Genomic DNA, 12,902 nt, shown 5'->3' on the forward strand with positions numbered 1-12,902 from the left:
TAGCATCCCATAATCCCCTCTGTTTAAAAAGGGCTGATTCTGTGTCTGTAGCTTTAAATGCTAATGAGCTGCTGCTGGCCACGCTCCTCTGCCAGATGATTGGTTAAAAGAACACAATGGTGCTCTAGGAGGAGATTCAGGTCATGAGGTGTGCATCGGGTTACCTTGGTTGGTTATTGGCACAACCCAAAAAAACATTGTGACATCACAAAGAGGCCAAAATCTGATCAGCTCATTTTCAGACAGGTTTTTATATAAATGGATCAGGACAAAAAGAGTGAATGTTTTCTCCTGAAACTCTCCAAACCTCTTCACACAGAAAGGACACAAAGCCATGAAAAAGTGGATTTTGCATAATAGGTGACCTTTAAATAAAACGATGTTATGTAAATGGGAAGTCGCAGATGGATACCCTTAACACAACTGTGGCGATTTTAAAAAGGGTTAATCCTTCTCAAAAGCTGAACTGATTAGGGGATGAAGAGGGCGAAGTACACCTACCTACCTTTACGACAAATTCACAAGATATAGAAATAGGACAAAATAATGAAGTCATCACAATTTGGATGGAAATGAAAGCAAACTGCAATTAGACTTGTAGGCGGAGGCATACAACTGAGAGTCTGTTTAGTTTATGACTAACTATATATCGATGTAGTTTTATGACATGCTATACAACAACTTTTTGTTGAACGAAAAACATGTCTGGGCTTGAATAGAGTTACTGCCATTCTCATACGTGTACTGCAGAAAAACACACCAGGTCAATCACAATGAAACGGGCCATTCTACAAAAACTGTTTTATTGATTTATTAACAACTGTACATTTATTTTCAGTGCCGACAGCATTTGCTACATACTTTGGTGTGATTCAGAGGGACCTTCGCTTTCTCGCCCCTTTTTATTTACTCGTGGGAGATGCCGCCAGTATCAGGAGCACAGTGTACAAACCAGAAGTATTCACTGTTGTCTTAACATCAACATAGGAACATTTCATTTCTGTTTACATTTAAGTGCCGTTCTCGATGTCCTCGTGAGCTTACGTGTCCCGCCGCAAACCAAACATATTCCAGGATTATTGATAAGATACAGAGGGCAGGAGGATTCCACAAGCGCAGATTTGACTGTCTGAATTAAGTCTGTAAGCCATGAAAACAATGGTGCAATTCAACATCCATGTTACGTCAAGTTAGCAAAAAGCACATTTTCTTCCAGTTTGCGCCTGCTGCAGTGCGTCGGCTGCCAACTGAGGTCCAAGGGTTAGGCTAAACACTAAACGTTCCCTATCTCCCTTAATCTAACAACGTAAAACGAACAGGGAGAAGATAGCACAGACAGAGCAGTACACTTTAAAAAATGTCTTTTTATATATATATATATATGTGTATATATATATGAATTACATTTACATCCATCGCTTCTCCTGAATCCGTCCCGCTGTGGTCCAAACCAGCCGAGGCTCTCCACACTTTCATCTTCCGGTAAGAGCACTGTGACAAAAGGCCATTTTTAAATCTCCACAAAACGTCCGACATACAAGTGTCATGCTCCTCGGTTCGATTTCTGAAAAGGTCAGCCCGCAGAATGTGCTTTAAGAAAATCAAAGAGTAAAATTGTTAAAAAGTTCTAATCTATTTTCTGCTGTCCGACTCAAATATCACGGCATAAGAGTGGGCCGGAAAAAAAAATCATCACAAGTACACCCAGGACATGAAAATATATATATATTTATAATATATATAAAATGTCTTTTATTTAATCGGATATGTACACTTTTCACAAGACGTCGAGGAACAAGGTTCTCAGAAATGAAGCGCTGCTCCATCGGGATACACCCAAATATTCTCAAAGTAAAACAGGAAATAAATCCCAAAAAAATTAACCCTCCAGAAAAAGGACAAAAAAAGTCTTTCCAGCTCAAACATTCTTCGGTCAACTACGCCGCCGATCTCCTCCAGATCCCGGCGCGTTGTAATCCTACAGACGGAGGGTCGGGGGGGAATTAAAGTCGTTGGATCAGAAGTGCTGAGGCAGAGGGGAGCCCCCTCCTCTAATAGATGACCTCGTACACGGTGGCCTTCTTGTCCCCGGACCCCGTCACGATGTATTTGTCGTCTGCAGAGATGTCGCAGCTCAGGACGGAGGACGACTCCTTCGACTGGTGGGGGGAAGGAACTCAGGTTAGGAGAGGAGAAGTCTTCTTCCTGTCACTAGTTCAATGAAGGATGCTTGATGTGACTTTCTCTAATTCTCTGTAGTTACTGTTGAATAAGCTTGAACACTGGCCAGTTAGACGCTACAGTCTCAGAACACATGCAGCTGATTCCCGCTGACCTATGCAGCTCTATCTTTCTGAAGCATTATACACTTCCAGTAGGTAACGACCAAACTGTCACTTGCTTGAAATGTAATGTAGGAGTAAAGATAATTATGACTCCGCAGGGATCAACAAACCTCCTATTTTTGCTTTATATTAATTTAAACGATTGGATTGTTAAAAAAAAGATAATTGACTAATAATCTGAGAAGACCCAACAAGTACTTATACTCATCAAAAGCATTCTAAAATGACATGTTTTAGTTTGACACAAAATATATCATGTCTGAAATATCTGCTAAACAAGATGAGCATCTTTGTGAGCTTCCATTGTGTGCAAAAGAACAGACGCTGTGTTTATGTTGGTTACCTGGAATATGCTGGCCCCATAAGGAGTCCTCCACGCGTTCAGCAGATTGTCCTTCCCCGTGCTCACAAACCATTTACCTGCAGACACAGAACACACGTCTTCACAACATACCTCCAGCTAACACTCTGCAATAACCTGATCATGGTCATAAAAAGCTTATTGGGAAATACTATTACATTAAGAATGGTAAAATGCCCATGATGAAGAAGACCCACATCGTTTTCCACTCTGATAATTATTTAAATCAGTCTCTGATTAATTGCCACACTGACTAGTTGGTAATGATTTAATTAGTGGCAGCGAGAGCTGTGAAGCAGGGAGCCGTGTTTGAATGAACCAGTTCTGCGGGGGCAGTGATACGAGACGCTGCTGTGGGGGTCTGCTGAGGAGGAGGAATGATTACTGACATTTCAGTGGGGAGAAAAAAAGTGAGGCGATAGTGAAACCTCATTTGTCTGAGCCTCACACTTAACACCAGCTGCTCTGCCCAGCAGGCACAATGATCTCACGGAAAAGCAGTGACCATTTTAATGAGCATTTTTAAAAAAGAAAGAAAATGGCTTCCTTCTTATTGCATGCTTTACAAGCCTTTGTTATTTGCGTTTACCCTGTACAGAGGAAGCAAGTGTGCATCTGATTTCTAACTAATACTCACAGATGTCCAGAAATAAAAGAGCATGTTAATCACACCCTGCCAGTGACTAAGTAACAGTCACTGGGTGCTAATCATTTCAACATCTACACTTCCTCTTCAGTTGATGCAGAGGAGTGGTCTGCAGCTCAGACCACAGTAGCCTTCTGCAGGAATCAGACACGGCTCAGGGGCTGCTTTCTAGCAGAGTGCCTGTCAACATAGTTTTGGCAAGACGAGAGTAGGAGAACTGGAGAAATCCAGCAGCCAAGACTTTTAGGCTGCGGCCACACGAGGACGAAAACGGCTAAACGCATAGGATTAACGCAAACAAGCTTCCGTCCACACGCAATAGTTATCCGGATAGTGTTTGCCCACACGAGACCGCTCCGTTTAGCTCCAACCGCTGGAGAAGCTGCAGTACATGCAGGAGCCTCTACGTGGCGCTGTAACTTCCTCCACAAAAGCAGCGAAGAAGCATGGTTGTCATGGTTGCCCTTCTGTTTATTCTCCGCGGTGGGGGCCGAGGGAACCGGGCAGAGTTTTTCACCAGTCAACGTGTATTAAAGTTTAAATCTTCCGACAAAATTATAAAAGTGCCGGTCAAAGGTCTTCTTTGTTATTTATTGAGCTTTAAAACAAATGAATAACTACTCTATATAATATAATGATAAAATACACAGAGCCTCTCTTTTTCCTCCCTCTCTTCGGACAGCGTCAGTGTCTGTCTCATGCAGCAGCTCATCCAGTAATCAGTGACCCGGCCGACTGTAAAAATAAACATATGTATAACTAGTTTAGGGAGTTTGAGAGGTAATTAAAATAGCTAAGGGCGATGATCTGACTTGAAGTGTGTGTTTTGCTGCAGCGGGAGGAGCTGCAGGTGAGCAGAGCTGCGTGTCTCCGTCCTGTCAGATTAGACTTCACTCGCGCTTAGGTCCATATCGAGAGAAAGATAAATAATCTGAATTCAGGGTGCAGTTTACTTTGACGCGGGGGTGAGCAGCAGAGGTGAGGAGAGGCGGGGCTATTGCCTCATCATTATTGCTGTAGATGTTGCACAAACAACTGTAGCATGGTCAATAGCGTCCGGAGCACGATAGCAACTCTGCGATCCGCCATTGTTGTTGTTGTTGGTGGCGAAACACTTCAGCAATGGCGCGGGGTTACCGGAGATGAGCAGAAGAGGTGGGGAGAGGCGGGGCTATTGCGCAATCACTATCAGTGATCTGAAAATGTTCGGATAGGGCGTACACACGGAGCCGTTTGACCCCCCAGAGAGTGGCGTATGCCTTTCTATCCACCTTGGGACCCGTTATCGTTTCCACAGTCGTTTAGTGCCATATTCGGTCGTCCTCGTGTGGCCGAACGGTCTATATGACACTAAACAGTAACGCAAACGACCGAATTCGTCCTCGTGTGGCCGCAGCCTTAGTCTGGAGTCAAATGTTTCACTAGTAGCCACCCACCATCTATCTATTCACGTCACTGTGAAAGTGATGTTTCGGAGACTTTTGTAATTCTGTTGTCCAATGCCAAGTCAATTCATTATATCTTTTTTATTTTATCCCTAACATTCTAGTGTTGTCACGAAACCAACATTTTGGTTTCGATACCAAGTCAAGAATTGCGATTCCGATTCTTTTTCGATACTTTTCTTAAAAAAAGGGAAACAGTCTTAAATGTAATTATTGTGCTTTATTTCACACCAGCACCATAACACAAACTTTTAAACAATGAGAACAATAAATAAAATAAATGACAAGAATTCGTATTAAATCAAATTAAGCATCATCTCAAACAACTTTTGGCTCCCTTGGTTTGCAGGGATCTAAAACATGTCTCACAGACAGGCCTCGTGGTGTCCGCAGGCTTGCCCTCACTGTCAGAGATATCGCTCAAATACTTCCACATTTCGCTTCTGGCGTCTTTTTTGTCAACAAGCCGAGGCGAGGCGGCAGTTGCACTCCTACTTGCAGCCATGCTTCTCGTTTTCTCACATGCTCTGGCAGCTAGCGCGTGCACGAGAGAGGGGAGGGACTTAGAGCGTGCTTGAGAGGGCGGGACTGCTGCAGTGCAGGGAGTGGAAGCAGAGCGCTGAACACACACGGCTCTTATTAAAACGGCGCTTTCTCACCGGAGTACTTTTCCCCGTCATTCTTAAAGTACCGATACTAATGAAACGGAGGAATCGTACCGTTTTTAACGGCAGGGTATCGCGGTACCTTTCAAGTATCGGTACACCGTGCAACACTATAACATTCACAATCTAATGTAGTTATTCTAGAAAACACAAAAATGTGCTTCAACATTGCTACACACAGCAAACTGTGTCATGGGTGGAACTGGGAACGCTAACTAGTTTGGAAGATCGTGGTTCTCTCATGCCAAATATAGCAACAATTTTGATAATATGGCAATATAAACAAATTCACCCTCTGACAACCATGATTATCAACATCCACTTTAACAGGAGTGAGAGTTGCTCAAACAACAATTCCAATAACAATGTAAGTCTCCATGTCCTTGCTATCAAATGCCGACATCGGCTGTTATGCGCCTGGTTCTTACCACAGTAGGCGAACTTCAGCGAGAGGACGCAGCTCTCGTGAAGGTGCAGCTGGTACTTGTCGGGCTTGGTGTGGTGCAGCACCTCCACGTTGCTGCTCTCCATGCCCACAGCCAGCCACTCTCCGGTGGGACAGTAGCCCAGCGAGAAGATCTGCAACGAGGACACAACAGCACGGTGGGATCAGAGGCAGTCAGCAACAAGGACCCCCCTAACAGGCACACTCAATGCATTCATCCGCAACGGTTCTTCCTCTTGTTTTCTCTACCTGTGAGGTGAAGTCGTGCTGCTGGAGCTGTCGTCCCTCCCTCAGATCCCAGGAGCGCACGGTGTTGTCGAGCCCTCCGGTCCACAGCTTGGTCCCGTCGTGGGAGATGTCGATACAGCTGGCTCCATCGGTGTGGCCCTGGAACTGCCTGGAACCCCACAGGACAAAACACATTCATTGAGGACAAAGTCTTAGCAACTGTTACAGTAAAGCAGTCTCGCCATCATGGCCACTATTGTATTCTATAAAGCTATGAGCTGTGCATTTAAAGATGCCTGGAGATGTGCATGTTGGTAAAAACACCGACCTGACGAGGGTCTGGTTGTGGAGGTCCCACACGGCGATGTTTCCATCCGAGCAGCAGGAGAAGCACACCTTGGCGTCGGGGCTGATGGCCAGAGCGTAGCAGGCCGGGGCGGAGGAAGTGAGCTCGGCCTTGATGCGGGGCGTCGGTGAGGCGAGGTCCCAGATGGTCAGCGTGCTGGCCTCCCCCCCCACTATCAAGGTGCGGCCGTCAGGCAACAGCTTGCAGGAGCGGATGTAATTGTCCCTGTTCTGGAAGAGAAACAAGTATGGTCACAATCAGTGCTGCTTTGGGCTGAGAACAAGTCAACTAAAATACTGCTGAGCAATAAGAGATTAGCAGCATCCATCAAGACCTTCTACTTAACCCCAGAGGAGCTGTTCTCCGACAGGTGGAGTTTTCAGGCCGTCTCTTTTTGTGTTCTAGTGAAGATGTGGCTATCAGCTTTAACAAGAGGTGCTGGGCTGCAGCTGCTGGCCAGGCTCCAAGGGAGCAAGAAGACGATCAATAGATGTGGAGGCTCTTGGTCGAATTAAAAACAGCACCCCGATGGCTTTATAAGAACCAATCGCACTCTGGACTCACCTTAAGGGTGTTGGAAGCCATTTGAGTTGAGCAGCATGAAGCCACAGTATCAAAATGAGAAATGGGAGGCAGTTGGGAGGAAGTAATGAGCTGGGTAATGGCAGACAGGGTCGGCCAATCAGAACATCATTACTCAGCAGGCTTTTTTTTCTCACCAAAAGATTATTTCAGCGAAGCAGCGAGACACTTTGCTGAATTATTCACACCTGTCTGTAGGGATCTGAGGGAAAGCTACGGTGGGATGTGGAGTCAGGCTACATTTGATGCTCGGGAAAATCTTAATGAAAGAGGCTGATCGTAGTGACCTCATGAAACATGAATCACCCGCAGTAATAACTCGCATCTGAAACTCATGAACAAACACATCTACAGAAGGACTAGTTACCAGGCAGTCGAGCTGGGACACTGGGCTCTTGCTCCCTGGTTGGCTGATGTCCCAGATCTTGACGCAGCCCTTGCCGCCGGTGTAGACGTGGCGGGTGGGGTTGCTTATGGTGACGGCGCACACCACCTCCCCGTGGCTCAGGGTATTGATCTGGCGAGCGTGGCGAGGAATCCCCGGGCCTATCAGCGCGTCTGGAGGGAAGGGCACAGGCTGCATCTGACCATCTGCGCTAACGTGAAAAGAATAAGCTCTGCGGGGGACAGAGGGAGGAACAGATTGTCAGTTTAGCTATCAACAATATGGTGTCTGTTATAGAGTTGAATCCATCACTGCAAATACTCACGGTTTTCCTCCGGAGATGGACGTGAGGCTGGCGGGCAGGCCTGGAGCTCTCAAGTGAGAATGAGGGTCAAACCCCGCCTGCATGAGGAAGAATAGAGTTAACAAGAAGCTGATAACCAGCAAAGATCATTTAGACTAAGCTAATATTCTAATTCAAAACGAGGCCTCGCTGTATGTGCCAACGCCCTGAGGAACGCTCCATCGTTTCCAGGCAAATCCCTTGAAGAAGGCGCAGATTCGGCTTCATTGCATACAGAGCAGCTTTACACAAGGCTACAACATCCCACTTGCTAATGAAAGCCTGGGAGATTTTCAAACACGGAGATTCATTTCGAAGTGAGCCTTTTTTTAAAGCCTTTAGAATGCTAACTAGCTAACATCAAAGTAAAGGGGCTCGGCTGTCTTTGTACTTTCTCATTATGTACACACAACAAGCCGCAGTCAGCCAAGCAGAAACATTCACAATGAGTTCTGGAAATACGGGACGAATGCTTAAGTTTCTCAAAGTCATTTTGCAAACAGATTCTACATCCTACAGCCGGGGAGGATCATTCATACGGGCGCTGGTGAGGGCGTGTTGAGTCAAACTGATGGAATATATGAATGAATATATGTAAAGGAATGAGCTTTGTTCAGTGGGTTGTGTGCTTTCATATTCTTACAATTGGTGAGCGTCCATAGGCGGCAGCAGCTGCAGCACTCATCTGCGGAGAGATGAGACCTGGGTAGACCGGGCTGGTCAGGGATCCGTTCATCTCGTGATGACCCATCATCGCAAAGGGGGAGGCGTAGGAGCCCGCGATGGAGAGAGGGGTACGCAGGGCGGGGGCTGCTAGAGAAGGGAGGAGAGCATTTTAATTGATTTATAGAACTGCAGAAGGGAGAAATAATAAGTCAAATGTAACTGATTCATTAGAGAATGGAATATGATTGAAAACTTCCATCAACAAACAAGTATTTGAAGTAACTTTCATTCTAAAGCTTATTTTAATAGCAGTTAACCTGCACATTATTTTCTTGATCATTGTTTGGTCCATAAAATGTTACAAGACAATCACCAATTTAACATCAATTCAAATGCTTATTTTGTCCTACTGGCACTCAACAACTAAACAAATCAGCTTATTATCATATAAAAACAATTAAAGCACATTGTGTGAATCTTTGGAGAAGCCCAATTTCATTTAAGTCCTTTTTCAATAACAGAACAGCTTATGGTTTGTCATTGAATGAATAGTTACACGTCTAAAGAAGTGTGACAGTGCAGGTGTTCACATACCTAGTGCCTCCATGCCGGGGGGTTTGCCCATCGTTAGGGGCCGCAGTCCTGGAGTGGTGCTGGTTCCCGGCGTTGGCGCCTCGTTCCTGGGTGTGGGTGTGTTGGACTTCAGGCTCGGTGTGGACGACTTGTCATTCTAAATTAATTAATTAAAATCCTTAGTTTTGATCAGCTTTCACAAAGCTGTAAATTCACGTACTCTCAGTCTCAGAGATATGAAACATTGTAGAGTCAAAAATACCCTCACTCAACAATCTGAGTGGACGGCTCAAGGTAATCCAATCTAGCACTGACACTTCATTACAGCCGCTGTGTGTGCGTCTGTATTAGTGTATGTGCGTTTGTGTGCATGGTGGGAGGGGCATAAACATTTGCTTAGAAGTCAAGCTTGTTAAGAGCAGCTAGATAAGCAAGATGCTGGCCTGAAGCCTCCCCTCATAATGAATCCGTCTCTCTCGTCCTCTGCAGGCGGAGTTAAAAGCAGTGCAGGGTTTAGCCTGGTGACACACACTAATGAGGGGCTGAGAGAAGCTGTGTGTCCTGGGAGGTAGAGGGTAGTGAGGTGGACTGTGAATCTGCCCTAATCCTCGGTGATAGGGTTTATCTAAAACCCGATGCACGAGTATTGTTTTAGCCCGGTTAGCGAGAGCTGGATGAGAAGACGAGACTCAGCAAAGAGATGGAGACAGCCGTTCCCTCACCGCCCTGTCGCGGGGTTATTAAAGCCTCGGGCGGGCCAGGGAAGAAATGACCATTTATTGGGTAAGCCATAAAGGAGATTGAGAGGAGTGAGCCACAGGGTTTGATTTCCTGAGAGTGCATCTCTGCCTTCTTCAAGCCCCTAAGCCTCCTGTGCATTAGTCCTTCACAGACACCCACTTCACTTGACAAATGCCCTTTAGTCTGTCACTTCACCCTCCACTGTAACCGCCTTATTTCAACCCCTCCCCGGTCGTTCAGTGTGTCACTCACGTGGGCGTGGTCCTTAGCTTTGGAGGACGGCGTGCTGCCCGAGGAGGCCACGGAGGCGGGGCTGTTGGGGGCAGCATCCTTCTTCAGGACGCGTGATTTATCCAGGCCGTTCTCGGGAGGAGAGTGAGTGGGGCTGGCTCGAGGGGTGGCCGGATCCTACGGAGTCAAACGACAGACAGAGAGCGAGACTGAGCAAACAGAGCGGAGGAAAGGCATGTACGTGGAGGTCAAACAAACCGGGGCCTCATGTGCAAACAGATAAATATACTTGTGCGTGCTCGTACTCTCCCTCACACACTCAGACTCAGATGCGCACACTTTTCATTCACCTGTCACTCCCGTTTCTCTTTGTATCACGGTCTGCATGACTGGCAAAAGACATACAGCAACTAAGCTCACACTCATCTCACACACAACCAATATTATGACAGACTTCTTGGCAACGCTTTGGAAGGTGTTGAAGCCTCTACAGAGGAATGATAAAAGAGCGCTGTGTTTGGTTTCTTCGCAGCGTTCACAATGAGGAATGTGGCGGAGCAGCTCTGTTCAAACGCAGTCTCACCTCGTTGGAAACATCCACCACCAAGTCGTCACTTTTGTCTCCGTCACTGTCCTGAAAGCAAAGAGAGACAGGCTTCACGTTACTGGCAGAGCATCAACAGAACACTGTGCAAAATACACCAGTACTTTTTTTGAGTATTAGATCAACATCAAATACCAGATTTATGAACTTTGTAACCCGTTTAAAGGGTCTGTTTGTTATTTACTGGAAATAACTATCTTTTGCTGTAATTGTAGTAAAATGGAAACAGTTCTGAGGCTGTTGTGCAAGTTAGTTGTTGGGATGCAGAGAACATCGGTACGTTTGAACTCAATCAAATTCATAATATAACACTGTTCTAAGCATTTATTGAATAGTAAACTTATCTGAAGACATAGTGTAGATATTCAGCTGTTGGTTAAAAGACTCAATAATGCAGTCGCTGAGCATTTGATACAAATTACCTGATTGGAAGTATACAACCAAAAGAATGGTGGTTATGTTATAAAATACCAGGTGGTAAACTGGATACAAATTGATGTACCTGCCATATTTACGATTGCTTATATTACCTCTTTCAAGAGTAGCCTTATATAATGCTGAGGTGATACAAATTAAAACACAGGCGCAGGGACCCGCCCTCAGCTAACACAAACACAATGTAGACAGAAACACTCACATATCGGCTCATGCTGTCCTTGTCGTCCACTTTGCGTTTCTTGGAGTCCAGGCTGTAATCTGAAGAGCCGCGGTGCTTCTCGCTTGCTGCCCGCAGGCTGTCTGACGGCGACACCGAGTTATTCTGCCAACAAAGAGAACAACATGCAGCCACATCAGTACCCTCTGGGTGTGCTTCACCCCATGAGCCGTACAATCCTAAACATACTGTCAATATGCCTCTTATAAACATGACTTTATTTGGAATCATGCAGAACGGTTGCTTCACCTATCTCGACATGATATGGAGTAAACTAACGGCATGACTCTTAAATACCATTTGGTACAAGATGTCAGAGTAAAGAAGAGCAAGCATGTGCACCTCACTCAAGTGATGATTTTGGGATTAAATGCAGCATGTGAAAGCAGAAACAACTAAATGGTGCGTTTAAGTCAAGACAAGGCTCCGGAGCCTGTCAGAGCTGCGACAATATTGACTGCAAAGCTAAAACACACAGCTACTGGACAGAGCTGGACAGATTTGGGATATAAGGGGCAGACGAGGACTCTGGGACAGCTCAGCTGCTGCTGCTGCTGCTGCTGCTGCCAAGGCAATGAAGCAAGAAAGAAACAGACGAGGCAAAAGCAAGAAGGAGCAAGCAAGGTGATGCGTAGGACAGATTGAGGAGAGAGGGCGAGGAGAACGTGAGGGAGGAGGTGTGTGCAGCAGGAGCTATTTGGTGTATACACACACACACACACACACACACACCAAATGACATGTAATCCCCTGGTAGACCCTCACAGTGACCTAGTCAGAGACACGCTTGAAGCAACATTAACTATTCAAACCAAGCACAGCTTGCATTCCTGACATCCAAGTACACGCAAATACAAGCAAAGTGACTAAAACATCCAAGTGTTATACCTTCATATGTCTGCTGAATAGCCACTGTGTGTGTAAGTGTGTCAGCTGTTGCAGGTCAGTGACTAAACGGCAGAAAATGACAGCAAAGTTCATGAAAATCAACTCAAATGAAAAAAGAGGAAGGAAAGAAAGAGGCCATTGAGGGAACCTGGACAAGAGTGCAATGTGAAGACACAAAGAGGGTGTTGCCAGCAGAGAAAAGAGCCAGAGTGAGGAAATAAGTAGAAGGAATAAAAGAGGAAGAAGAAAGACAAGGGAGGAAAAAACAGGAAAGGATCTTGGCAAGCAATGAGAGCGTAGCAGTGTGGCCATGAGTTCTCCTGAGTAGTGGGGATGCCCGGGCAGGCTGGCACCCTCTCAGAAGCTGCAAACAGGGTTTCTGTAGTCTGGGCACTGGTGTGGTGGGGGGGCGCCGACAGGCAAGAAGGTAGGGAGGGAGAAGGGGTGAAGGCTCAACAAATCCCTGCCTTCATCACAAACAGACGGATGTAGTGAAAAGGGGGAAGGAAGGGGTCTGACTTTTTGGCTTCGAATGAAGGAGAGAGGAAGGGAACAGCTTGAGAGAAAGGCCACATTTCAACCAAAAACACCTCCGGAGCTGGGGAGAGTGGAGTGTGATAATAAAACACACTGACTGGGCAGTTAATGGCGTACACACACTTTCTGCCAGGTGCACAGCCCTCATTCTCAGGTCAGAATAAGGGTGTGTGTTCTGCTACTGCTGTGGAAGAGAAAGCCACACACTGAGCTTTA

General features: G+C 45.9%; 1 protein-coding gene across 15 annotated transcripts in view; it reads right to left on the minus strand.

The window, feature by feature from the left end:
- Positions 1–784: 784 nt before the first annotated feature.
- The window catches only part of tle3b (TLE family member 3, transcriptional corepressor b), a 30,703-nt gene continuing 18,585 nt past the window's right edge, over positions 785–12,902 (minus strand). For 11 of the 15 annotated variants that reach the window (XM_034107395.2, XM_071206473.1, XM_071206470.1 and 8 more), the window contains 12 exons: positions 11,244–11,366; positions 10,586–10,636; positions 10,024–10,179; positions 9,052–9,187; positions 8,435–8,604; positions 7,774–7,850; positions 7,431–7,680; positions 6,464–6,711; positions 6,157–6,304; positions 5,891–6,041; positions 2,689–2,765; positions 785–2,159 (listed from right to left, as the gene is read on the minus strand). In XM_034107395.2, the coding sequence (XP_033963286.1) occupies positions 2,052–2,159; positions 2,689–2,765; positions 5,891–6,041; positions 6,157–6,304; positions 6,464–6,711; positions 7,431–7,680; positions 7,774–7,850; positions 8,435–8,604; positions 9,052–9,187; positions 10,024–10,179; positions 10,586–10,636; positions 11,244–11,366 (1,695 nt within the window). In that variant the 3' untranslated portion in view covers positions 785–2,051. The remainder of the gene's footprint in view (positions 2,160–2,688; positions 2,766–5,890; positions 6,042–6,156; positions 6,305–6,463; positions 6,712–7,430; positions 7,681–7,773; positions 7,851–8,434; positions 8,605–9,051; positions 9,188–10,023; positions 10,180–10,585; positions 10,637–11,243; positions 11,367–12,902) is intronic. The other 4 variants (XM_034107403.2, XM_034107384.2, XM_034107360.2 and 1 more) reach the window with 1 other exon arrangement.

This window comes from Pseudochaenichthys georgianus, chromosome 3 (genome assembly GCF_902827115.2).
Source record: "Pseudochaenichthys georgianus chromosome 3, fPseGeo1.2, whole genome shotgun sequence".
NCBI classification, from domain to species: Eukaryota; Metazoa; Chordata; class Actinopteri; order Perciformes; family Channichthyidae; genus Pseudochaenichthys; species Pseudochaenichthys georgianus.